At 40.2% G+C, this 23,859-nt stretch overlaps 1 protein-coding gene across 1 annotated transcript; it reads left to right on the top strand.

The window, feature by feature from the left end:
• Positions 1-18,462, top strand: LOC140932795 (short transient receptor potential channel 5-like). Its single transcript, XM_073382306.1, has 12 exons — positions 1-44; positions 1,594-1,733; positions 2,651-2,869; positions 4,236-4,409; positions 7,757-7,925; positions 8,499-8,709; positions 9,948-10,316; positions 11,045-11,234; positions 12,964-13,110; positions 13,561-13,669; positions 16,432-16,517; positions 17,139-18,462. The coding sequence occupies exons 2-12, from the start codon at positions 1,677-1,679 to the stop codon at positions 17,208-17,210; spliced, it is 1,803 nt and encodes a 600-aa protein (XP_073238407.1). The 5' UTR covers positions 1-44; positions 1,594-1,676; the 3' UTR covers positions 17,211-18,462.
• Positions 18,463-23,859: the final 5,397 nt, after the last annotated feature.

The following is a 23,859-nucleotide window of genomic DNA, read 5'->3' as shown; positions in this document are numbered from 1 at the left end:
TGATGAAAACATTGACACCAAAGAAGCGGACATCCCCGAAAATGGTAAGTTTCATAATTAAAGACGCTCCAGAATGGATGATTTCTAGTAAAAAAGTAAGGAAAAAGGAAAGGAGCGGGATTCTCTATCATTATATCGTTATAGAAAGTTACCGTACGCATAATAATGAGCGTCCTGTAGCAGCGTGTTTTCCAATTTATATTCACAACTAAGAGATGGGAATGGGTGTGCAGCTCGAACTGTGAGCCTGAGTGTTTTTGCCGTCCAAATAACATACAAAGTTCATCATCATAACTAAAGAATGGTATACAAATATTCCTAAATAAAGTCACTCAGGCTAAACTATTCACGTGCGCCTTCTGATACGAAAACCCAAAAACCCAGTGGGAAAAAATTGTGAACCCCAACTGATGCGGTCGCACAACCTCTGGGGGTTGAAGGTAAAAAATCAATTGATAGATGAATAAAGTAAGATATAAAAATAAAAGTTGATACTTCGAGAGCTGAGATGAATACACTACAACTGTCAAAACCTTATATACCTAACAACAATAGAGCCAATTAACGCCATAGCGGCTCACGTGTGTTCATACCAATAGGAAAGTATTTACATTCGCTGTCACTGCCACTACGTTTAGCTCCGCCGAATGTAAATACATTTACCAGCAGACCAAGGGCACTAAAGCCACATTAATGTGGACAAAACTTGTCCCGGGTAAAATGGCCACTCCCCTACCCGAGCTACCCTGGACGAGCCGACTTTTCCCACATTTCCCTAAAAAAACGTTCTGAACCGTTTACACGAGAAACAAAAAACTGGCTCGGCTAGAAGGGTGAACCTCCTTGCTGAGCCAATTTTCTTCATGTAAACACTTTGGCTCGCCCAGCCGGGTCAACTCGGTCAAGGTCAGAGAATCAGAGTATGCGTGCTAGCGCTGTTGGCTCGGGCGGAGAGCTCACATTTTTCCTCATAAATTCTGGCTTAAGTTGACTTGGTTGGGAGGGTGCGCCTCTTCGCCGGGACAACCTTTTCCACATAGACGGGGCCTAGAGGGAAGGGTTCAGTTTATCGACAACTATAAGCAGTATGTGAGCTGTTTCATGAAAAGCAATCTTCTGACTTCACAGTTATTACGCAGTTTTTATTCTAGCATTTATAAGACCTAGGGCTCCAATCACTACTGGTGAGTTTCTGTCTTTGTACTCAGTCTCCGCCGATCTTTGTGTTTGGATAGTTTCTCAGCCACTTCTACCGAAGTGTTACGTTCCACTGAAATGGCCAAGTCCATGAGCATCACTGTCGTTCATGTCCCTGATAACTATGTCAGGCTTGCTGGATATGTATTCCCTGTCGGTTTGGATTGGTATGTGTAGGCTCGTTCATGTAGCTCTTGAAGATCTTCCAGGGAAGGTACGCTGTCACGTTGTTGTTCTGGAAGATCTACTCAGACTTCGCCAGAGATTTTTTCACTCTTTTAGTTTCATAATTATACTCTTCTATTGTTCGGAAAGATCCACTCGGATTTTTAAATCGGACGAAAAACTGAGGTCTGTAAGTCCATATTACAATGCAGTTTTCTTTGTCATTGTTAGAGGTGGAAACTAATCTAAAGGAGCTTATAGAAGAATCACACGACCCACAGCAAAAGCAGCGAAATGTGGATGATATTATCAATATGGTCACTGCTGATAACTTGTGTTCCTGCCGAGACCCCATAAACATGGCTTTTCAGGTACACAACGAATGAGAAATCGCTGTCATTAACTCCGCCAAAGCCAATCTATCGTTTTCGGTCGACTCAGAGAGTTCTTGTCATTCTTATGTCATCATGTTCTTCAAAAAGTTTGGAAAAGACTATATTCGACATCTTTTTATTATACCGGAATTCCATGTTAATCCTTCTTCTGTGCCTGAACGTCTGTATAGACGTAGAAAAATTATTGACCCCTCTCTTTCAAGGTCTTCTTCCTCCTGATCTACCGAGTCATTCATCGTGACCCCAAGCTGAATTGTGTCGCGCCATGTATGGAATAGTCTAAGGGCGCTTTCCATTTATCAAACCTAACCGAGATAGTTTTTCAGCAAAAACTCTTGGAAAAAGTAGCTTATTTCATTGTCAAGAAATGACCGGCCCGCCATGTTCCGGTCGTGCAGTTTTGACTTTTGGAAAGCGCCCTAAGAAGCAGTTGCCACAAAGCGTTGTCGTTTATGCTTTTCTGTCACGAAGGTAGCCTCCCCGCAGACGTCATTTGGGGTTCGTTTGAATGCGTGACAAACGAACCCCAAAGGACGTCTGCGGGGAGGCTATCACGAAGGATGTTGTGGTGAAAGAAGACCTGTAGAGAGGTTCCAAAAACGTAGAATTTTTCTAGATAGGGTGAGTTTGATAGAGAATAACGGTATGAGCAAATTAGAAGGTTTTGTGCATTTGATAGGTAGTGGAAGTAGAAGTCGTTGTTTGCTTTCTCATGCCCAAGTTATCGATTCTTGGAAGATCTAACAGCCCCAACCTAACCCTCCAAGGTAACGCACACACTTAAGTACGTCTAGTGATTTCAAAGACTCATATCGAGTAAAAGCAATATCAGAGAAGTTGATGTTGAACAATAAAGTACTTGATAATGTACACTTGATAACTTGTTGTTGAAGGTTAACTGCGCACTTCGGCGCCTTGCTGAGGGTTACACGGAGAACACGACATTACTCAACAAGCTTGCAGACCAGACTGAAGATTTTGCTGTGCAATTAATCGATCAAATATCTGCCAACGAGGAGCTGGTTATTCGTGATGAACCTGACGAAGCAGATCGTTATGCTTCATTGCTGAGTCCTATGACCGATGATGCAATCAAATTCTCGCAAAAGAAGGTAAGGAACTTCCTCAATTCAAAAATCATTTCCTGTCCTTTTTAAAGGAGCTATGTCACGATTTTAGTCACTCTGCTATTATAATACCTCAACTACAAGTGTATGTCTTGGGTTTTCATTTTCCCGAATGGAAATGGATCGCAACTTTTTAAGTTATAATTAAAGTCCAGTTTTATTGAAAAAAAAAACCAAAGACCTATCATGCCTTGTTTTCACTTCGATAGAATCACTTGATATCTTTCAGAGTTATTAGTAGGCCCTAGAATGAGAAAAGATGACTTAGAATGTTTAGTTACAATTTCAGACATTTCAGCTCAAAAGTGACCAAACAATGTGGAACTCCTCATGGCAATTCCTCCTTAAATGTGCGGGCAAATTTCCGATTAGAAGCCAAGCTTAGCTTCACCTTTCACGCAAATAGGCCATTTCCGAGCTACCTAAAGCCTCCGTTTCAAAGCGAAGCATAGTGCAAAGCCATTAATGTCAAAAATGATATTATAATCGATTTTAAATTCATTATAAAAAAAAAAGGTTTTGCACTTAGCCTCATTCTGAAAATGAGGGTTTTTGGAACTTGGAAATGGCTTATTAACTTGACATGACCGTGTTAACTTTTTCTTCGGAGCTTACAAATCAAGGAAAGAAACTTTATCTAAGATAACGAAGTCTTAGCTAAACGTCTAATCTCCCTACATCTAGCAATAATCAGTACTTAAATTGCATCTGTTCTGCAAAGGACTGCTTTCCAGCAAATGATATCGAGAGTTTGCTATCATGGGCAGAGCCTTGTAATTTTTTGTCACAATTGGCAAAGAACTCACGGAGAATGGAGGCTTTCAATTGTATTTGATCACTTCCACCATATATATGGCGCTGGACACACAGCAAATCGGGGCTCCAATTTAAATGTGTCCTTACAGATAATACGCCCAGCCCAGGAGAGGTTGGCCTCACCACCGGGGTCTACTTCTCCTACTCTTTTCGAGCTGTGGTGTGGGTTCTTTTACGTGCCACAAGAACCAGATAAGTGGAAGTGCTGTGAGACGGGACGTACCATTTTTCGTCCGTATCCGAGAAGATTAGCAAGTCTAACCGTTTGCAGATGTCATTGCAAAGGCAGCACTTTCTCGTCAGTGATTTAAAGACCCTGAGTGTTGGTCCTGCCGGGTTTGAACCTGCGACCTTCCGCTCAGCAGTCCGGCGCTCTCCCAACTGAGCTAACCAGGCTAATTCATGCTCGTTTCCGATTACGTTAATTGCTACTTCGAAGTGCAGACTCAGCAAGAAACTATTTTTTAACTAGGAGTGTAATAGCACTTACAGTCATCTTCTTGTGACTGGAGTTCTGTATTCCTTTGATCTGCAGTTCGTTTCGCACCCATTATTGTACAAAAGGCTTCAAATAAGATGGACACAAGGATTGCCAGAAGTTTTAAGGCGTTGGACCCTGCTTCTTTGGCTTGTGGTTATCATTGACGCGGCTTTGACGCCATTGCTTGTTGCGTTTGTAGGGTTGGCGTTTTACAGAGACCAGAAGAAGGTAAAACGTTATTTTCTCCATATACGACGGAATCCCGATTTTTCGAAACTCCCGATATTTGTACTAATTCTGCTTCTAATTTACATTCGATTTCTCGAACATTCAACATTCAGGAATCAAGAAAAACTCCTTTTCTAGCTACATCCACCCCTAGTTTCTGTAAGGTGCTTTAAAGCAATTACAAAACAACTGTCAAATCCGTCGTTTAAGTCACAAAGAAGCTACAACGCCGTTGTTACACAATTGAGAATCATTTCAGACATCGTACAGAAGGATTTCGGGATAAATAAGAAGAAAGCGCATATCACTGTATTTTGTGTCTTCGCATCAATCGAATTCCAAACTTTGTTATGTAAGACTATATTTTGGCATTGAAAGTGTTTCCTGCCGTCTTTCGACAGGGATGGCGAGGATGGACATGGATTGAAATGACTTGAAAAAGTTGGGCATACGTTTTCAGTTTTTGATGCTATGCCTGCGAACATCTCCAAAAAAATATCATGTTCAGTGCTTCCTGGTGAAACTTGTTATTTTCTATCTTTTTCAAAAGCTAAAACGTGTCTTCCCTTCAGTTGAATACTAAAAATAACTGACCGGTTTAGATTATATTTACGCACTGAAACTGTTTCCTGTCGTCTATTGCTACAGATGGCAAGGATGGACATGAATTTTGGAAAAATTGGGCCAACGTTTTCAATTTTTAGTGCTATGCCTGCCAAAATCACCCCAAAAATATTCTGGTTTGTGCTCACTGATGAAATTTGTCTGCTATCTTCTTCCTAACTCTACAGGAGCATTTTTATGTATGGTATTAAAAGGCACCACGTTATGACTTCAATAAAGAATTAACATACGACAGCACTAACCTCGTAACATAGCTACTTTAACATTGGCAGACAACGCAAGCCAGGGAGCCATTCATGGAAATGGGTAATAGGGGTGGGGGGAGGAGGGAGGTTGATACGACGCAAACGACGTAATAGTTCCTATATACCTACGATAGTGTTGAGACACTTAACGTGATATTAGTACTGAAAACTATTGTATTTCGAGTAACATAAGTGTAAAATATATAGATTTAGCCAGGGCTAAAAGCGAAGCTCCCATTAATAAATTATATTTTAAATCAAACAATAAACTTGTAATCCACAAATCAGTTAACTTAAGGGCACATTCATGTGACTTTTGAGGGAAAGGATAAGTTATTTTAGAGTGAAACATCTTACATCGAGTTGATATACATGTATGTACCCCCAAAAAATAGCAAACATCTTCTATCACATTCAAGAGCCATAATGGCTCTTGATCACAGTAGATTAGGCCTCGAAAACAAATTCTTGGAAAACAAATCAGGCCGCATTTTTTTGCGTTCGACAGGTTTACTTTACAAATTCTTGCCAACAAATCTGAGGGTGTGTAAACCAACCTTTTACACTTTTTATACATCACATCTGAGGTGAAACAGTACTTTTTATCATACAGACCTCGGACAGAATACGGCATTTCACAATTTTTCAATGTTCAGGACGATCAATCGTTGGCTTTTAGCGAAACCGTTCAAAAAATTTCCAAAATCACCCATACGACCAGCCGGTTCTAATTTTTAGTGCGAGCTGTCAGTGTGGTCGAGTGTTTGAATGAACTTTAATGGAGATACGCTTCAACATAATAACGAATTTATTATCATTATTTTTTGTTATTTAATGGTTCCAGTTATAACGATGTGTAATCTTATAAAGCGTTTGATACGCGCGACATTTCTAAGTACTCCTGCAAGCGATGTTCATGAACAATGAAAACAAACACCACGGATAAGCGATTAAAATTGCAAGGGAGACTACTAACAATCAATAAAAGAAATATAATTCGGTAAAACATTTACAGAGACAACAATTTTCATTCACGAAGACAAGTATTAAAGTGTCTCTAAAAATCCTGAGTCTTTAAGCTTAGAGCTTAAGCTTAAGTTTATTTTGTTTTACTTTCAGCCGGCCTCCCGGTGTTTTTTTTTTTTTTCAAAGATGAACTCCTCGAAGCAAGAAAATCACTCAAAGTTTTCTTTCTACAACCAAATTTATAACTAAATATTCTTCGGAACGTTTTTTTTCTATTTGCCGTGAGAAAATATATCTGAAGGCCTTTTAAAGTTCTGTAAGCTTATATCAAACCTGATACTAGATCAGATCATTGACTCAAATCTTAACAAACGTGCAAAAACTTGCCGCATAAACTGTGCTCGACTTCATGAAATTAGATATAACAAAAACAAACATCAAATACAATAATTACTCAGGCTTACCATTCGAGATTCAGTTCCTGAAAGATATCAAGGAAGGCCATAGTTGCTTGAGACTTTTAAACCCTGTTACGCATTGAGCAAGGTGAAAGACGAAAACGATGCCATCCGAAATCGGATTACCCAATTTTGACAAGCGACGCATTTCTCAACCAAAAACCCAATAAACAAACCAGCCATGGATAACAGAAGACTCTTGATAGTAGCTGTATTTCATTTTGTACATCCAGTGGAAAAAGACAGTTAAAAACATCACAAGTTGACACAAAACTCTGTCAGCTTTAGCTGAAAAAATAAACAACTTTCAAGATGCTGCATAAATTTTCCGCATGAACTCACCTGTCAAATTTTGACAAATCAGAGTACAAAAATTGGACGTAGAGCGTGACCAACGCGTGACCATGGTAAGATAGGTCTTCCCCGCCTTTATTTTTAAAAAAGTGGCTAAATTTTCGCGTCCGAGGTCAGTTTGAAATCAAAATCTTGACAGTGCGGGGATATAGTGACATAAACACAACATATTTCATATGAATCATTGGAAAAAATAGACTTGAGCCTGCGATCATTTGAAACTGGTAATTTGTCAGCGGATAACTTCAAAAAAGTACTTGACCTCGATGGGTCGACACTTGAGCCCGCGCTACGGTCAGGTGATGCTGGTCAGCGGATATCCTGTTTTGACAGCTGTCAATTGATCACAACATTGATGTGCAATTAGTTTTCTATTGGGCTCCCAGACTAGCTAGAAAGTGTGAGAGTAAACATTGGTTTCCCTGTGGTGCGGACGGACGGTCGGGCGTACGGTCACGTGATTACCAAATTTTCTCGGATGGGTAGATTACCACATTTCCTTAGCTATGGGGCTCCGTCCACGCGCGCGCTTCGCGCGCGGGTGGAGCTCCGCTATAAGTTCCTTATTGGCGCAACGTTTCTGGGGGTTGGGCTGCATAACGTTATAATCATCTAGGACCAAATATGTTGGTTTTGACACTTCAACTACACAGTAGATGTATCATTAGTTATTTTGATGCTATTATATGTTCCGTTTTAGTGTCTAAGAAGATTAAAAAAGGCCAGAATACTGAGGCAAAGACTATGTTGTAGGAATTCAGGAGTTCCACCGGGGAATTCTGGAGTCGTGGAGGATTTTGTATGTGTCGAGACGACTTCTGTTGTGCCCTTAAGCAGACGTATTACAAAATCACTGGGGAATTTCGTGGGTATTAATTTTTTCCCGGTATTTACGTAAAATATTTGCCAGGCATGCTCAAGGCGGCATAAACGTATCCAAACAACTGAGCAAGAGACGCTGGCAGCCTGCAGTTAGCCAATTGAACTGAGTGGCTGATAAGAGATCCTATCAGTCAAATATGAGGGAAAAATTGTTCTGCATAACAATTATCCCTATCGTATGCCTGTGGAGGCGTGTGTGGTCGGGCGACTAACACCTCGAACTCCGGATCCGGAGGCCAAGGGCTCAAGCCTCGCCCCGTCGCGTTGTTTCCTTAGGCAAGAAACTTTACTCCACTTTGTCTTTCTTCATCCAGGTGTATAAATGGGTACCGGCGTTGTAATGCGGGGGGGAGTAGCAATACTCCTAGGCATGCTTCATGCTAAGGAAACCGGGATAAGCTCCGGCCGTTTGGGCCTTTGGCTCTCGTGCGCCTTTTTTGCATTTAAGAATTAAGAATAAAATTTGCAATCATTTTGCGGCAGAACGAGATTTGCGATGAATTATGTTGCTCAGTCGACTGCTTTTAAACTGTCTCCTGAAAAGTTTTTTTTTTTTGCAGACCAATATTACTGTTACTGCTCATCCCCGTCCGTCTTGTTTTTAAAGGAAAAATTCAGCCATTGGGTTTTTATTGTACTTCACTGCATTGTGTGCAGCTCGCTGTCTTCGGTTCAACCAACTGTGGAGGAGTACTTGATTTTTGTCTACTTCTGTAGTATGGCACTCAATGAATACCAACAGTACAAAAAAGCACCTGTGAAATACTTCAAGTAAGGCCAAGTTTAAATGTCCTGGGGAGAAAATTCACTCGCCTACCCAAGCTACCTTGGGTGACCCAACTTTTTCTACATTTCCTTACAAAACTTCGCGAACCGTTTAGGCAAGAAACAAACACTTGGTTCGGCCTTTTTCGATAGTGGGATTACCCTCCTAGCGGGGCCATCGTTTCTCTATACAACGCTTTGGCTGAGAAAATTGTAAGACATACAGTAGAAACTCGATAACTCGAACTCAGATAACTCTAATTCCCCGCTAACTCAAACTAAATTTCCTGGATAAATTCAGGTTTCTAAGAAACTGCCAACCTACCCCTCCCCTAAGCTAACATTAACACTGTAATTCTCACGTTGGACAAAATGATGGGTTAGGGGAGGGTGGGCAGTTTCCCAGAAACCAAAATTGATCCAATTTTCTTTCTCTTGATCACAATGTCACTTAAATTTAACCCCAATAACGTTTTTGTTTACCTTCAGAGTTCGAGTTACCGGGGTTCTACTGTATGTTAAAAAATTAAAACTGCAGTTAATGATGGATTGGAAACAGTGCCGGATCCAGTCCCTTAGGTAAGGGGAGGGAGGGCGGTCATCCAGACCCTGAGATAAGGGGGGCCAGTCTCCAAAATTTTTTTCCGGCACCTCGGGCCTCAGTTTGGTCTAAAAATAAGGGGGGGGCGGGTCCCTCCCCTAGATCCGCCACTGGGAATAGCCTTCGTCGCAGACGTAATCTACTTCTTGTTAGTAACGCCTGCGTAGAAGCGCCGACATCCTTGTTCTTGGCCCCCGTCTTGAATACTCTGTTAGTCTTTCTTCACAATTTTTATCCAATGCACTTTGTTTTGAAGTGTGTACTTATGCCCTTGGTATGGTTTTCATTGCATTAGAGACCTTTAGATTTTAAGACGAGAACGAGTAAGAAAACGAAATTTTCTCTATACTAAGTAGTGAATCACAGCCATTTTGCCGGGAAATGCGATAGCCGTCGCCATTATTCTACGAGTTTTAGTAGCGAGAATGTCGTATTGGTGGAAACAAGTTATCAAAGTTTAGAAGTTTTAATATTTCGCGATCGGGAGAGGGTTTAACTTCCTCCATTAGAAATAACTGTGCTAATTTTTAGGTGAAAAATGTGCAGTGAAGCTTTCTAGGGTGTATATTTTTTGGGAATACGCGAAAAAAACTTTTAAGTTTAATCTTGTCCTCGAATCTATAGGTCTCTATTCTCTTAACAGGGACATGTGGAACTATTTAGACGTCATCATTGAAATCATTTACATCTTAGTTGTTATCCTTCGAATCACGACCATCGCCCGTGGTGGAGTTCCTTACAACAACCGTTTGTTGGAGATTAGCAATTACCTTTACGGCATTAACACCTTATTGATGGTCCTTCGTATCTCCAGTATTCTCGAGCTCCATCCAGTTGCAGGTCCACTGCAATTGGCCTTATACCGTATGCTGGGAGACCTGCTGATTATTCTCTCTCAGTTTTTTTTCGTCATCCTGGGATTTGCTTTGGCTATCATGAAGAGCTACAATGCAGAGACGTCATATATTTCCCCGCATAACAACTATAATGGAAAACCGGGAACATCCATGGGGTGAGTCTTTTAGTCCATGCAACGTTTATATTGGCAGTAAGATTTTATGTTAAGTATCAACAGGGAATAGGTAACTGATAATTAGATTGTTTGTGCGAAAACTCTTACTCTTACGGGTGCCTTTACCGAATAGAAAACGTGAGTTTTTCATCGTCATACTCTTGTAAGTAGTATAGGGCGCACTGAATGTTCCTTTTTTGCGGAGAAATCTAGTTAACTTGCGGGGGAATACGTTAACGCCGATGACATCATAGCCGTTTGCCCTTATCTCTTGAATAAAAATAGTGGAATATCATTAAGATAAGGTTATGTGCATCTTTTTATAACTAACGGGTCCCTGAAAACTGAAAAGGTAAGGCCTAACTAAATCCCCGGGAGCGTCAAGCTGATGTTGTGTTGTTTATCCTTGGTCGTGGGAAATTTCGCTGAAAAAACATAGCCCATAGTCTGAAATGTCATCCGTCTCTTGGCCCCACCCTCCAACGGGCGGCAAGGCAAGAGCCCACGCCTTGCCATCCGTTGAGGGGTGGCTCGACGAGACAGATGACATTTCAGACTACATATAGATTATTGTTTTCTCGCAGTTTAGAAAATGAATATGTGTTTTCTTTCGTTGTTAAATATCCATCTTGTCCATTAGTGAGTTTATCTTTATAATTTTAGAGTAGTTTACAAATTAAGGTTGTGGAATTATCATTACTAACCGCCCTTGTGCGACCTTTTTTCAGCTTTGTGAATACATCTGAACTGCTCATCTGGTCTGTACTTGACAAAACAGATTTAAACAAATGGGAAGCGAAGACTAAAGTAACAACTCAATTTGTAAAAGTCCTGTTTTGTATTTTTCTCATTGTGTCTGTCATCATGCTGGTTAATATGCTGGTGGCCTTGCTGACGAAAACATACGACAATATAACGGTGAGTTCAGTAGTAGCCAAGGGGGGGGGGGGGGGGGGGAGTACTCCCCTATAATGTTATCTACTGAGAGGCTCCGCCCCAAATCGGTACCTTTTTCAGGCTTCAGGTATATGAGTGGGTACGGGTTTCACTAAATGAAGTATATGAAAGGGTAGGGAAATCTGTCATTCGGTCTGTAAAAATCCGTCAAAAGGCCTAAAAGGGCTAACAGATTCATTGTCTGGCTGTGAAAAAGTCGAGAAAACGTTCTGGTTTTGTGATTTATTCATATTTAGGATACAGTGCAGTTACAGTAGCTAGAAAGGATGGAAAAGTCTTAAGATGGTTTGTGAGGAAGGGGTACCATTACTTTGCTCAATAGGGGGTACATGAAAGGGGTATCGTTTCTGTCAAAAATGGTGTATAGAATAGAGCAGAGTAACCCCCCCCCCCCCCACCCCCTCCCACCACCACCACCTTCGGAGTGGAAGTTGAAGTTTAGGTGAAGGCATCATAGAGAAGCGTTCTTTAGCAGCTCTTGAAAGAAATTTTAGCAAGAAAATAGAATTACGAATAGCCAATAAAACTGACTAAGAACTACAATCTTAAAAGAACAAGCATGAGATGTAAATTATCAGACAGCGAATACCTCTGATTATATCATACACGCTACTGGATCTACATAATTCTTTTTTTCATGCTTAGCACTCTACAATAATATACAACATTATGCTCTCATGGTTTTCATGGTGCTAGGATCTTCCACGTGCGAGGATCTCTCAGCTAGGAAAATCTTAGTACTAGGAACATGTAGGAAGATCCTGGCGCGGCTAGGCACAAGTACGACCGTTTGCCTGTAAACTGAATACAGAAAACATATAGCGCTGGGATGATCTGCCTTCTAGGATCTTCCTCCCTCCATATAAAGAACCCCTTAAACACAACCTCTAAATGGCTTAGACAGTAAGTAATAAGTCGAACCTCCCGTGAACGACTACCCAACATGTGTAAAGTGTTAAATGTCGCTTACGGGAAGTAGTCGCTTACGAGAGTCGATCCGCAGGAGGTCTTTTGCGAGGAAAAGTCCGGTCACATTTACTTTTAGGAGAGAATGTATTTGTATTGCATGTAAGTTTTAGGTTATAATCTAGTTAAATCCATGTTGTTCCTAAAAGTTATTCTCATACTCTAAATCGCATAGTATATACCGCGAACATAAAGATCAGACTATTGTATTCTGTGTTCGCTCAGGTCAACAACAAAAAGCAGTGGCGGATCCAGACCTTCAGATAAGGGAGGGACCCGGTCATCCAGACCCTGAGATAAGAGAGGGACCCGGTCATCCAGACCCTGAGATAAGGGAGAGACCCGGTCATCCAGACCCTGAGATAAGGGAGAGACCCGGTCATCCAGACCCTGAGATAAGGGAGAGACCCGGTCATCCAGACCCTGAGATAAGGGAGGGACCCGGTCTCAAAAATTTTTTTTTCGGCCCTTCAGGCCTCAGTTTGGTCTAAAAATAAGGGGAGGAGGGGGCCCTCCGGGTTCTTCCCCTGGATCCGCTACTGAGAAGTGGTCGCGGTTGCTTACGAGAGGTGGTCTTTTACAAGAGCTTTCAATTGTAAGGCTTTCACTGAAAGCTTTTAGCATTTAGGATTGGTGGTCGCTTATGGCATGTGGTCGCTAACGAGAGGTGGTGAAGCACATGGAGTTTCCTCTGTAAGTATTTTATTACTTGTTTTTGTTCTAGAATAATGCAGAAGTCGAGTGGAAATTTGCCCGTGCTGTGTGTGAAACTCAGTACAGGGGTATGCACGCTGTTGCTATGCCATTCAATCTCCTCACTGTGCCCGCAAGGCTTTTGTGTTTAAAAGGAGAGGAAGATACCAGAAAAAAGGTGATGTCTTGGATGTTCTCTGGTTTGTTGGCTGTCATGACGTTAATTTAAAATTAGCAATTTACACTATTTTGTCCACTTTTAGCGTTTTTCTCATCAACTTAGTAAAAAATACCTTTTTTTGTAAATTCTGAGACGCTGTAGAGGTCTGGATTTGGAGACAGCAATTTTCTAACTCATGAGGGTGTCACGAAGAGGAAATCATAAAAATAACTGTACAGCTTACTTGAATTGAAAATTAATTAATAAGTGATTAAAGAGATAAAAAACACAAAAATAAACGGATGAATGAATAAGCAATTTAACTGCTCATTCTATTCTTCCGTTCAGTGCCCCCCACCCCCTGAAGTGGGGGTCATCCGTGATATCACTAAGAGGTCAGAACCTTGTGAGCTATCCAGTTTCAGTTTTCTCCGTTTTAAAATTACTCTTCCATTCGTTCGATTATAGGAGGCAGATCAACGCCGAAAGATGTACCAGAAATACTATGAGGAGTGCTTGTTCCCGGTACTCACAAAACGCTATAAAAAGAAATATGGTGGATCGTTTCCTCTGTCTGGTAAGAACTTGCATTTTGTCTAGCTTGGTTTCCTCATTTTGATAACTGCAATGCTATTTGCTTTTTGAAGCTCCATTGCCAACTTACAACAAGCTGAAAAACGAGTAAAACCGGCCTTTTTAAAGGGGCTGTGTCACGGCAGTCCAGTTCATTTTGTTTAATTATGCTAATTACTCGCCCTCAATCACTATGGAACTTAGAGTAAGCAAAGAAATTACGTGTAAATGACACAATCAGTTGCAAGCAGCAGGGATCATCTTTGAAAAACTGTTAGGCTGAACAGTTTTCAAAAACCCTAATTTCAATCCATTTCAATATTCTTCAGTTTTGCCCATCCGTGAAATCTGTTGTTTCTGTTGTGTTATTTTAACCTTCCTTTAGGGTTTTAAGCGGTTATCTTTGTTTCTCTTAATTTAACGAGCATTTTGTAATTACCTAATTTGTCTTAATTTCATGACACAGCTCATATCTTTGAGATATGACCCTCACCGCCTCTTTCCCCTCTATTCAATTGACAAGGGAGGGTTGGAGGGGGAATCACAAGTAAAAGATTATTGACACGCCTTTATGGTTGTAAGGTACAGTGTCACACATTTGTTGGCAACTGGTTGTACCTTCTATCCGGCTGATGTGTGGCATCCCGATTGGCTTCATTTTTGGTTTGAAAAAAATAAAAACTTTCAAATTGCAATGACGTTTGTACCCTGTGAAGATTATTCCCAAAGCCCGTCGTTTATGGACAAAGGTTCAAGAAATTCAGTGAAAAAAAAATCAGTAAAACCCGTATTATTACGAGTTTATTACGAACCGCTTCATAACGAAACCCCTGAAAACGAACGACATTCTTGGCCTTAGATAATGAAATAACATTATAACGTAAATCGGTTATTGAGGGATATATTTTCATAGCCTCCTGGCACTTTGTTAAATCGGGGCTCCGCTGAAATAGCGTCTTAATGAACCACAAAATACTAATAAGAGTACAAGAACGGTGAGCTTCCAGATATTTTGCCTTTCTGATATGGGATAGTCATGTTAAAACTAAGGATATAGTTTAAAATGAAAACTGAACCTTACACAGAACACTGCCAACTGTTAGATTTGCTGCTTTCTGTTATAATTTTTGCGTTTCCTTCAGTTGTATCTTTCACCACGGGGAGTTTTAAGGTGATTTTACACGAGAAAATTCGCAACGACGATTTTTGGCACAACAGAGCGTTGCAACATTGTTGGGACATTGTTTTGAATCCTTGCAACATTATTCCAACGTTGCAACGCTGTGTTGCGCTAAAAATGGTTGTTGCGTATCGTCCCGTGTAACATCACCTTTAAAGGTTGGAAATTGATCTAACAGGCCATTTTGCAGGGACAGGAACATTTCGTTTTCTCTTGTGGACACAAGCCTCTATACCTTTTTTAAATTCATATAACACAAATTTGGGGGCAAATTCGAAGGCCTCGATGAGGAAGTCGAATTCCGCAAAACGCGTGCCGCTTATATTAAGCAATTCCCAACACACTTAGGCTCGATTTCCGCCGTCTCCCGGGTCCGGTCTTTGATCCTCCCCGAAGAGGGAGGAGTGCGGGCTCATTTTCCCGAACAGCGGCTGGTAATCGAGCCTACAACGCACTGAGACTTATTTAGGCCAGAAAAAATAGCTATAGAAAATGTCATCAACGTTTGTCTTCGATCGACTTCTTTCAAGTATTCTTGGTTTGCAGCCTCGTGACATGGTGGCCATGTTGGTGTTCAATACAAACAGTTGACTCCCGATAACTCGAACCCTCGCTAACTCGAAGCAAAATCGATTTCCCCTGGATCACCGTCATACATTTACTGTAATTTACCCTCGGTAACTCGGACCCTTGATAACTGGAACCTCCCGCTAACTCGAAGTAGTTTTTGTTTCAAATCAGATCATTTCTATATAATTTTACCCTCGATAACTTGAAGGATGTTTTGAGCCCTTAAAAAGTCGGTGAAAAAAAAAACAGTCTACTGGCGTCCGAAACATTGAATTTTGAATTTGCCATTGACGTGTTGTAGGAGTATAGTTTATTAGTGGAGGCTGATGTTGTTTGTCACAAATCTAACGTGAAACAGCTTTACTTCTCAAAACAGTAAAACGCATGCTCTATTTAGGCTATGTTTTGTTACGTTACGTTCTGATTTACAGTCAAGAGGTATCTTTTAATTTTCACTTGACATTTCTTTCACTGCTGCAGTAAAAACTGTTCTTTACCTTACTCCCGACTATTTCCTTCGAGCTCCCCATAACTCGAACTTTTTTCGATTTCCCTTGAAGGTTCGAGTTATCGGGAGTCGACTGTAAAAGTTGTTTCAAAGAATTTACATGAAAATAGAATTAGTTCCCAGAGGAGAGAAATGTTTTTGTTCTTGACCACCAATATGGCTGCCACAAGTCACGTGCAAACCAGCAATTGTTTCTGCAGGGGCTCTTTTTCCCAGCGGCCATCTTGTTTTGCTCCGTGAGAGGAAATCACCTTTGAAAGCTTAAGTTCAACTTCCCCAAACAACTTTTGATCCTCAAAATTTAGAAGGAGTCAAGGGTGAGTTTCGTGATGCTATGAGTAACCTGGTATCGATGGAAAGGATAGCTCTGTTCAAAACCACGCAAGGCAGACAAACGCGAGCAAAATTAATTGGTCATCAAACGCATAGTATCCGCTTTTTTTTTTTGAAAACTCATTAATATAGCATTCCGATATACAGTAATTGATGATTTCAATTTCTGTTTCAGTTGAAGAAAAGATGGACCTGATAATGGAGCGTATTCAACAACTGAAAATCCCAGCCTCCCATGCCAAAAATATTTCACCGGACCAGGTAAAAATTATGTATTACTTAACAACAAGGGGGGAATTCGCTCTCTCTCCTCATTCTCTCTTATAAGCAGTTAAGTCCCTTATCATTCACTGCTATCTTTTAGTCATTTTGTCAATATACGATTTACTCAGTTCATAAATAGCAAGTTGTCGTTCAGTTATCACCGAACCAACGTAATTGTTAGATGGTGTTAACAATAGGCGAGATAAGGCCCTATTTGTTCAAAATGTGCGTAGTGTTATCCAATGGATGAATCACCATTCCTTGGATAGTGGTATTGATTTTCCTGATAGTTATCCGCTGGATAGTGATTTATCTGGTGCATTGCACTATCCATCATTTGAACAACTGGGGCCAGAACTCATCTAAACCTGACAACCACACTGGATCCAGCAACATAAATTTTCGTCCACTAAAATGTTCAAACAAATGCAACAAGTAACAACTAAGAATTTTGGATGAATTTGGATTAGAGTAGATGCAACAGCTAATACCTCCAATAAATTTGAAAAGTTACCATAAAAAACCGCTCACTTTAATAGAGCTGCATAACACAGACATTATTAGCAATGTCTCAATTTCCCCATCATGTTCTTATCAATTGCAAATTCTGTTTTTCAGCCAAGGCACACGAACCAATTTTTAGACCCTGAATCGGCGACAATAACTCGAGCTCCGTCGATGACGATTTAGGGTCAGAGGAAGAAGAGTCGGAAAGAGCAGATGTCTGGTCAGGCACCTCGCCAGTCAGCAAAACGAAGAGTGTGGACATTCACTGACTACTTTGTGCCCCAAGAAGCTATTCATCATCCAATGCCCGCTTTCATATTAAATAAAATGCAACCATTTAGGTCAGAAGGTCTCATTGAGGACGTAAAACGTGTCTTTTAGTTCAATGTGAGCCACAAATTGTGGCTAGATCCTTGCAGATTGTAGATTTTTTTCTAGTAAACTGCCCAATAGAGCTATCCGTATGTAATTTATAAACTAAACTTATTAACTTTCAGTGGTATATTTTGATAGTTGTCAATAAGAAGTTTACTTTGCTCCATTTCTCAGCACTCTTCGTAATTGTCATGCATGATTGTTATCATTACACCTTTTTTTTGTTTCCTTATTACCAGTGTACATAATGTCTATCTGTTGTTTTCAATATTAAGTGGAAGAGTAAAAAGCTTGAGCGAGGCTAAGTTGATGCTAAGATAGGCTGGAAGCTACTCAGCCTTCGAAACATCAGCTTTTTTAATTTGGAGCGCTTTGATGTTATCAGTTCAATCCTTATGTTCTAATTTTCCTAAATAGCCTCTTCGAGAGTTGCAATCGTCTATTTCACAATTATTCTACAAGTGAGCGTTGGATATAAGATGGTAGGGAGCCAACGAGGCGCGTAGCGCCGAGTTGGCTGTAATCATCTCATATCCAACAAGCGCGAGTGGACTTATTGTTTTATTAAAAACGCCTACAAAATATTGGGAATTCTTTCCGACTTTATTTGTAAAAACAACCGATTTTCAGCTTGTTTTTAATTTTGAGCGGACGCATACAGTTACCACATTTGGGCAGCATGGTATAATGGCTTATATGCCATGATGGCTAAGCTAATCAGAGCTCTAGAATTGCATTACCCAATGATACAGTTTTTAATAAATCCCTTTAGACTGCAAAACAGCTCCTGTTTTTGCTTAGGTCAAAACTCGCGAGCAGTCAAACGAAAAGCCTGTTGCAGGAGGAAAAGGGAATCTTACGCAGCGGTTTGCCCAAAACCGACTGTTTTACACTCTATTATCTCCGTATCAGTAATTTTCATAATTTATCTTATTTAGGAATATTTCTTGTTTTTACAAAAAAATAATCATTGTCATTTAATTCTGTGGCTTGTGTTTCCCATCTTTTGCCGTGCTACTATACTGTAGAGTCAGTCATGCCAATAAAGCTTGTTAATGCTGTTGTGTGTTTATCAAAGTTCCACGGGCATGGGCTCAAAATTAGCCGAGTTGCACCAGCTCTCAAAACTAACCATAGGTCTGTCTAATTTGGAGTAAGTGCTGATTTGAACTGTGTTCGCCATGCGCATTAGGGGCTGTCGTGGGAAATATTATGCTGTACAATATATACGGTAGAGACACTGAATGCGAGTGAGTCAGGGGAGTTTTTGCATTTTACGAAAATTTCCACGGTTGGCCGAGGTGGTCCATTAGAAGAGAGGATAATATAAAAATTTAACATTTTGGCCTAGCTGACTGCTTTTAATTTATTTAATTTTCAATTTAATTCATTTTCACTGCATATAACACAGACACAAAATTGCACTGAGCGGAGGAGGATTAGAAGGGAACAGAAGAACCATACGGGCTATGACAACCAATTTTAAAATAGGTTACATTGTAAAAGAGAAAGAAAAAGAAGAAATTGCTTTGCTTTGACAGGAAACCAATAGAACGGTAGTCTATGATTTTTATGTCTACGACCCCTCCCGGCTCTTCCCCTTTAACTTACTTTGGAAAAAGGTCCACATTTGAAGCTGAACCTTTTTTCTCGGTTGGAATGGTCTGATCGATAGTTTGCCGTTTCATTCAACCATTTCCGTTTCCAGTACCAAAATCTTGGGACCAATTTTTAGAAAATTTGAATGGAACGGTTTTATCCAGGTGACTAGCGCGGCGCGACAATCGTTCTTATTCGTTATAAAGGACTAAAGCAAGACTGGGCAAAGACACGTTCAGTTCTCTCGGAAAGGCTTTGTGAATTCAAGTCCCAGAGAGATTCACCTTCGATGAGAGAAACTAAACTTTAGTCTAGAAATCACATGCTATACTCAGATAGAACACGCACGAGCTGAAATCACAAGACGTAATTACTTCCTTAGACAAAAAAAAAACTGATGATAATAAAGGCCTGGAAGACTATGGGAAAGTTTGTTTGCGGACAAGTTCTTACACAGTCGTTACTATAACAAAATTCTCCAATCGGTAACCCTGATTTAGGCGTCAGTTGATGAGGACATTTTAGTGGGGCGGTGTGCTTCAAATTCCCTTAACTAATTGGACAGTACTTTCCTTAGCGCTGTTGATTGAATAGGAAAGTTGCTGTTTAATGGGTTCTTTTCCTCTATTTCATAGCGTCCAAAAAAACTCGTGAGAGATCTTGTGTTAATGAAACAAAGTTTGTAATTGAAGGAATTAAATTATCTCAATTATTAATAAGAAAGAGAAGTTCGTGTCTTTCAATTTTGTCACAGGGTTCAGAGGAGTTAATATGTTTATTGTTAGGACCTCAAAACCCGTCAAAAACCTCTGAAAAAATGGTCTATTTTTGATCGCGTTAGTTTGAATACCGCAAACCAACGGTCTGAGGGCTCGCAGGATCGGCTGGCAGTGTACAATATTATATTATTGATATTACTATATTATATTATTAGTATTATTGTTATTGATTATTGATTATTATTATATTATTATTATTATTATTATTATTATTATTATTATTATTATTATTATTATTATTTTAAAACTCCCTCCAAGGCCGATGTTACTACCGGTCTGCTGCTTTTCTGTTTCCGGTCTCATTCATTTCCGTCATCGAGTGAAGTGGTTTACATCGAACCAAGTCAAGTGGTACAACCTTATTTACTTTTTACTCGACACTTCGTGCCTCGGTCGCCCTTCGGGCGACGTACTTTGCGCCAGCGAGAATGGCGAACAACAAAGTCGATCGGGTGCAGATTGGAAGCGAAGAAATCGTTTACAGTAGATTCATAAAGATCCCATTAGGAGAATTAACCGTGTTAAGGTGCAAGGATATACATTTTTCAAGGTGAGACGTTAAATAAGTAATTCATTTTATTCACGCGAAACTCCTCTGGACCAAGTGATTTTGCCTGTGACTTTGCTCGTGATAAACATATCGGACACCCGCTGTGAAGCCTCCCACGCAGACGTTCTTATGCCCTGCGAACGTCTGCTGAATCGAGTGATTAAATTCCTTTCCCACTGTTCGCAAATATCAGCTGGAGCTCACGTGCAGATTATCGGAGAACCAATCGGCGCTGTTGCGTTGTTGGAGTCAAAGTGTTGACAAGCCAAACACATACGTACAAGCTCGGTAGAATGTGATACGTGACCAACGAGTTTAGCTCACTCCATTTAGGAGATAAGCGTTGGCGTTTTGTATATTTCTCTTTGTAAAGGGTGGATTAGATGTCATTTGCTTATAAAATTGTTCTGTCGGCGATTTGTACCTGATATTTGGCATAAATACCACTCGTGATATTTCAACATTGTCTCAAATTTTACTCTCTTAACGGCTCGTGAAATTAAGTATAAAAATTTTGAAATATCACTTGTGGTATTTATGCCAAATATCACTACAAATCATGCTATTACCTATACAAATTGGACTACACTCAGTCCTTTTACCTTAAATCAGAACTGTTTTGAGAAGGTTTGCAACGGGTGAGTAAATACGGGTCTTCTTAACAACTCTTGGCCTTTAACCCTATTATGTCTACAGAACACTATCTATTTACTTTTGTGACTACAGCTGATGAGTATTCCTCAAGGCATTTTAGAAACCCGTCTAATAGGTCTAAACAGTTTCCTTCTACCAAGTAGAGTTGGGGTCGCAACAAATTAATGTTGAAAGATTGTTAAAGGAGTGTAAAAGAGAAAGAAGTAGTAAAACCTCGAAGTCAGTCCTTTTCGTGAAATCTTCATTAGCCTACAAAGCCGGCGCAATTCTGTGGAACCATTTACCAGAAGACTGCCGCAAAGCAATATCCCTAGGTAGGTTTATTTATTTAAAAGCATTCACGAGCAGAATGCAATTAAAGATATATATTGATTTTAGTAACCTGCACAGTGAAGTTTTAGATGTTTTTACTCGTTTCACTGTTAAAACATCTGTGAAATTGTTAATTGTGAAAGAGTTAATCTAAAAGTGTTTTAAGAATTTTTTATTTTTATTTATTTATTAATTCAGATTATTCTTTTTCTTTAGTGTTTTAATCTAGCTTTCTCTTTTTTTAAACTTAATTCAGTCGAAGAATTTGTGTAATTATATACCCTATTCAAGACCCCTCAAGCTACCAAGTTTTTAATTTCATCGTGTATAAATTAAACAAGGTTAATTTAAATATAGGGTGGTAGCGTTATTTCAAAGGCCCGTAGCCTGGTTTGTTTATGGGGTAGGAGGGTGGGGGAGTGTGCGATCCAACTAGGAGACGGACCAAACGATGCCGGAGGCGCACGTCTTTGGGGTGAGGGCTGGAATAAAGTTTACTACTGAGACTGAATTTCGAGCGTTTTGAAGAACCGGGTATTTCTCAAACTTTTAATCGTCAAAGTAATTTTTTCAAATAGAGTACTTTTTACAATTTTTTTAGAATGACAATGCGGGATGTCACCGAAAGAAAAAAGGCAGAAAGAAAGATGTAAATCCGTATTATTCGCAAGGTTTGATGCATGATCTTTGCATCAGATGTATGGTCTTTTCATCATGATCTTTCAATAGTGAACCAAGAAGAAGAAGAAGAAGAAGAACCTTTATTAGTTTATACCGCTCAGGGTAGCCCCTTCAGACGCAAAAAGCTGTCTGTTATCAATGGGAGCCCTGAGCAACAACGCACAAAAACACACTAAACATATAAACATTACACTAATACAGGTAATAATATAAATAGAAAACTATTTTCAATTAAAAGATTAAAAGATGTAAAACACGAAATATCATTAAGATAATTCGTTAAAAAGAGTGCAACCATAATAATAGAAGGATCTTTTTGCAATTTCAGATCTCACACCAGGCGGATGTAAGAGGTTGCTTTGTCTAGTAGCGCGCGCATGGATTGTATTATTACGTTTAAAATATTGTTTAAAATACTGGGGACATTGACCTTGCAGGCATTTCTTAACGAGTTTAAAAACAGATTGACGTCGGCGCTCCTCCAAGGTGGGCCATTTCAGAACGTCCAATGCCTGCTTCCTGCGCACAGTACAAGCCACTATCCTAGCAGCCCGGTTTTGGAGGGCTTCAAGGTCTTGTTTACGACCTTCCCCGCAACAGCCCCACACACTTACACAGTATTCTAAAATTGGCCTAATTAGACTACAGTACACTACATTTGCACTCTCTCTAGTGAGGCTTCTGCAAAGCCTGCTGAGCATTCCTACGCGTTTTCCCGCCTTCGAAATTAGGTACTTTATTTGCTCGTTCCAGCTAAGGCGGTCATCAAAAACTATACCTAGATAAGTGAAGTGAAAAACCCGCTTAATTACATTGTTATTTAAAGTAATAGAAAAAGAGTTAACAGCAGGTAATCTAGGGGCGGTTCCGAAAAGCATAGCTTCGGTTTTTGTTACATTAACAAACAGACTATTAAAAGAAAGCCAGTGATCAATCTTAGACAGTTCGGCATTCAGCTTGTCTTGAATGACAGAGGCTTGAGAGGATGAACAGTATAAAGCAGTGTCATCAGCGTACATCAGAATATTGCAATCGGACACTACTTCAGGTAAATCATTAATGTGTAGAATAAACAATAATGGTCCGAGGATAGAGCCCTGAGGCACACCAGTGGAGACGGCTTCCGAAGCAGAAGTCACCCCTTGAAACTCTACAACTTGGGTGCGGTTCGACAGATAATCCGTAAACCAGCCATGCTCTTTATCCAAAACCCCCAAATTGGAAAGCTTGTCCAGAAGTACCGCATGATCCACAGTGTCGAAAGCTTTGCGAAGGTCAATAAACACAGCACCAGTTAATTGACCTTGGTCCATGTTCCTACGAATATTATCAGAAAAGCTAAGAGCAGCGAATTCTGTCGAGTGACACTTCCGAAACCCGCACTGATAAGGACTCAAGATCTTGTTTTGCTGGAGATATTTGTAGAGTTGGATATGTACAGCCCGTTCTAAAACCTTAGAAAGAACAGGTAAAATGGAAATCGGGCGATAATTGTCCATCTCATCAGCCTTTCCCTTTTTAAAGAGTGGAATGACCCGTGCGGATTTCCAATCACTGGGAACTTGGGCAGTACGTAACGAGGTGTTGATAATAAACGCCACAGGCTTAGCTACAATGTCCGCAGAATCTTTTAACAGACGAGCCGGTATGCGATCCAAACCCACAGCCTTCCCAGATTTCAGGCTACGTAGTAGAGACATAACAAACTCCTCAGAGATCTCAAGAAAATTAAACGGCGGATACTGACGGGCAGGAGTATCGGAATCACGCTGTTTATTACCACAAGTTTTCCGTGAAGTGGCCATCAATTTGCTTGCTGCAGATGCGAAAAACTTATTAAATGCGTTGGCAATGCATTGTTTGTCAGAAGACACAACGCCGT

This window comes from Porites lutea, chromosome 4, assembly GCF_958299795.1.
Source record: "Porites lutea chromosome 4, jaPorLute2.1, whole genome shotgun sequence".
Classification (NCBI taxonomy): domain Eukaryota; kingdom Metazoa; phylum Cnidaria; class Anthozoa; order Scleractinia; family Poritidae; genus Porites; species Porites lutea.
This window is presented reverse-complemented; position numbering and strand designations above follow the sequence as displayed.

What these genes read in the sequence shown, in the direction of transcription:
- LOC140932795 (XM_073382306.1), top strand. Translation starts at nt 1,677, where the DNA reads ATGGTCACTGCTGATAACTTGTGTTCCTGCCGAGACCCCATAAACATG. An exon ending in TTTACAGAGACCAGAAGAAG is followed by an intron (nt 4,410 to 7,756) that starts GTAAAACGTTAT and finishes GTTCCGTTTTAG; the next exon opens with TGTCTAAGAAGATTAAAAAA. An exon ending in ATCACTGGGGAATTTCGTGG is followed by an intron (nt 7,926 to 8,498) that starts GTATTAATTTTT and finishes TTTTTTTTGCAG; the next exon opens with ACCAATATTACTGTTACTGC.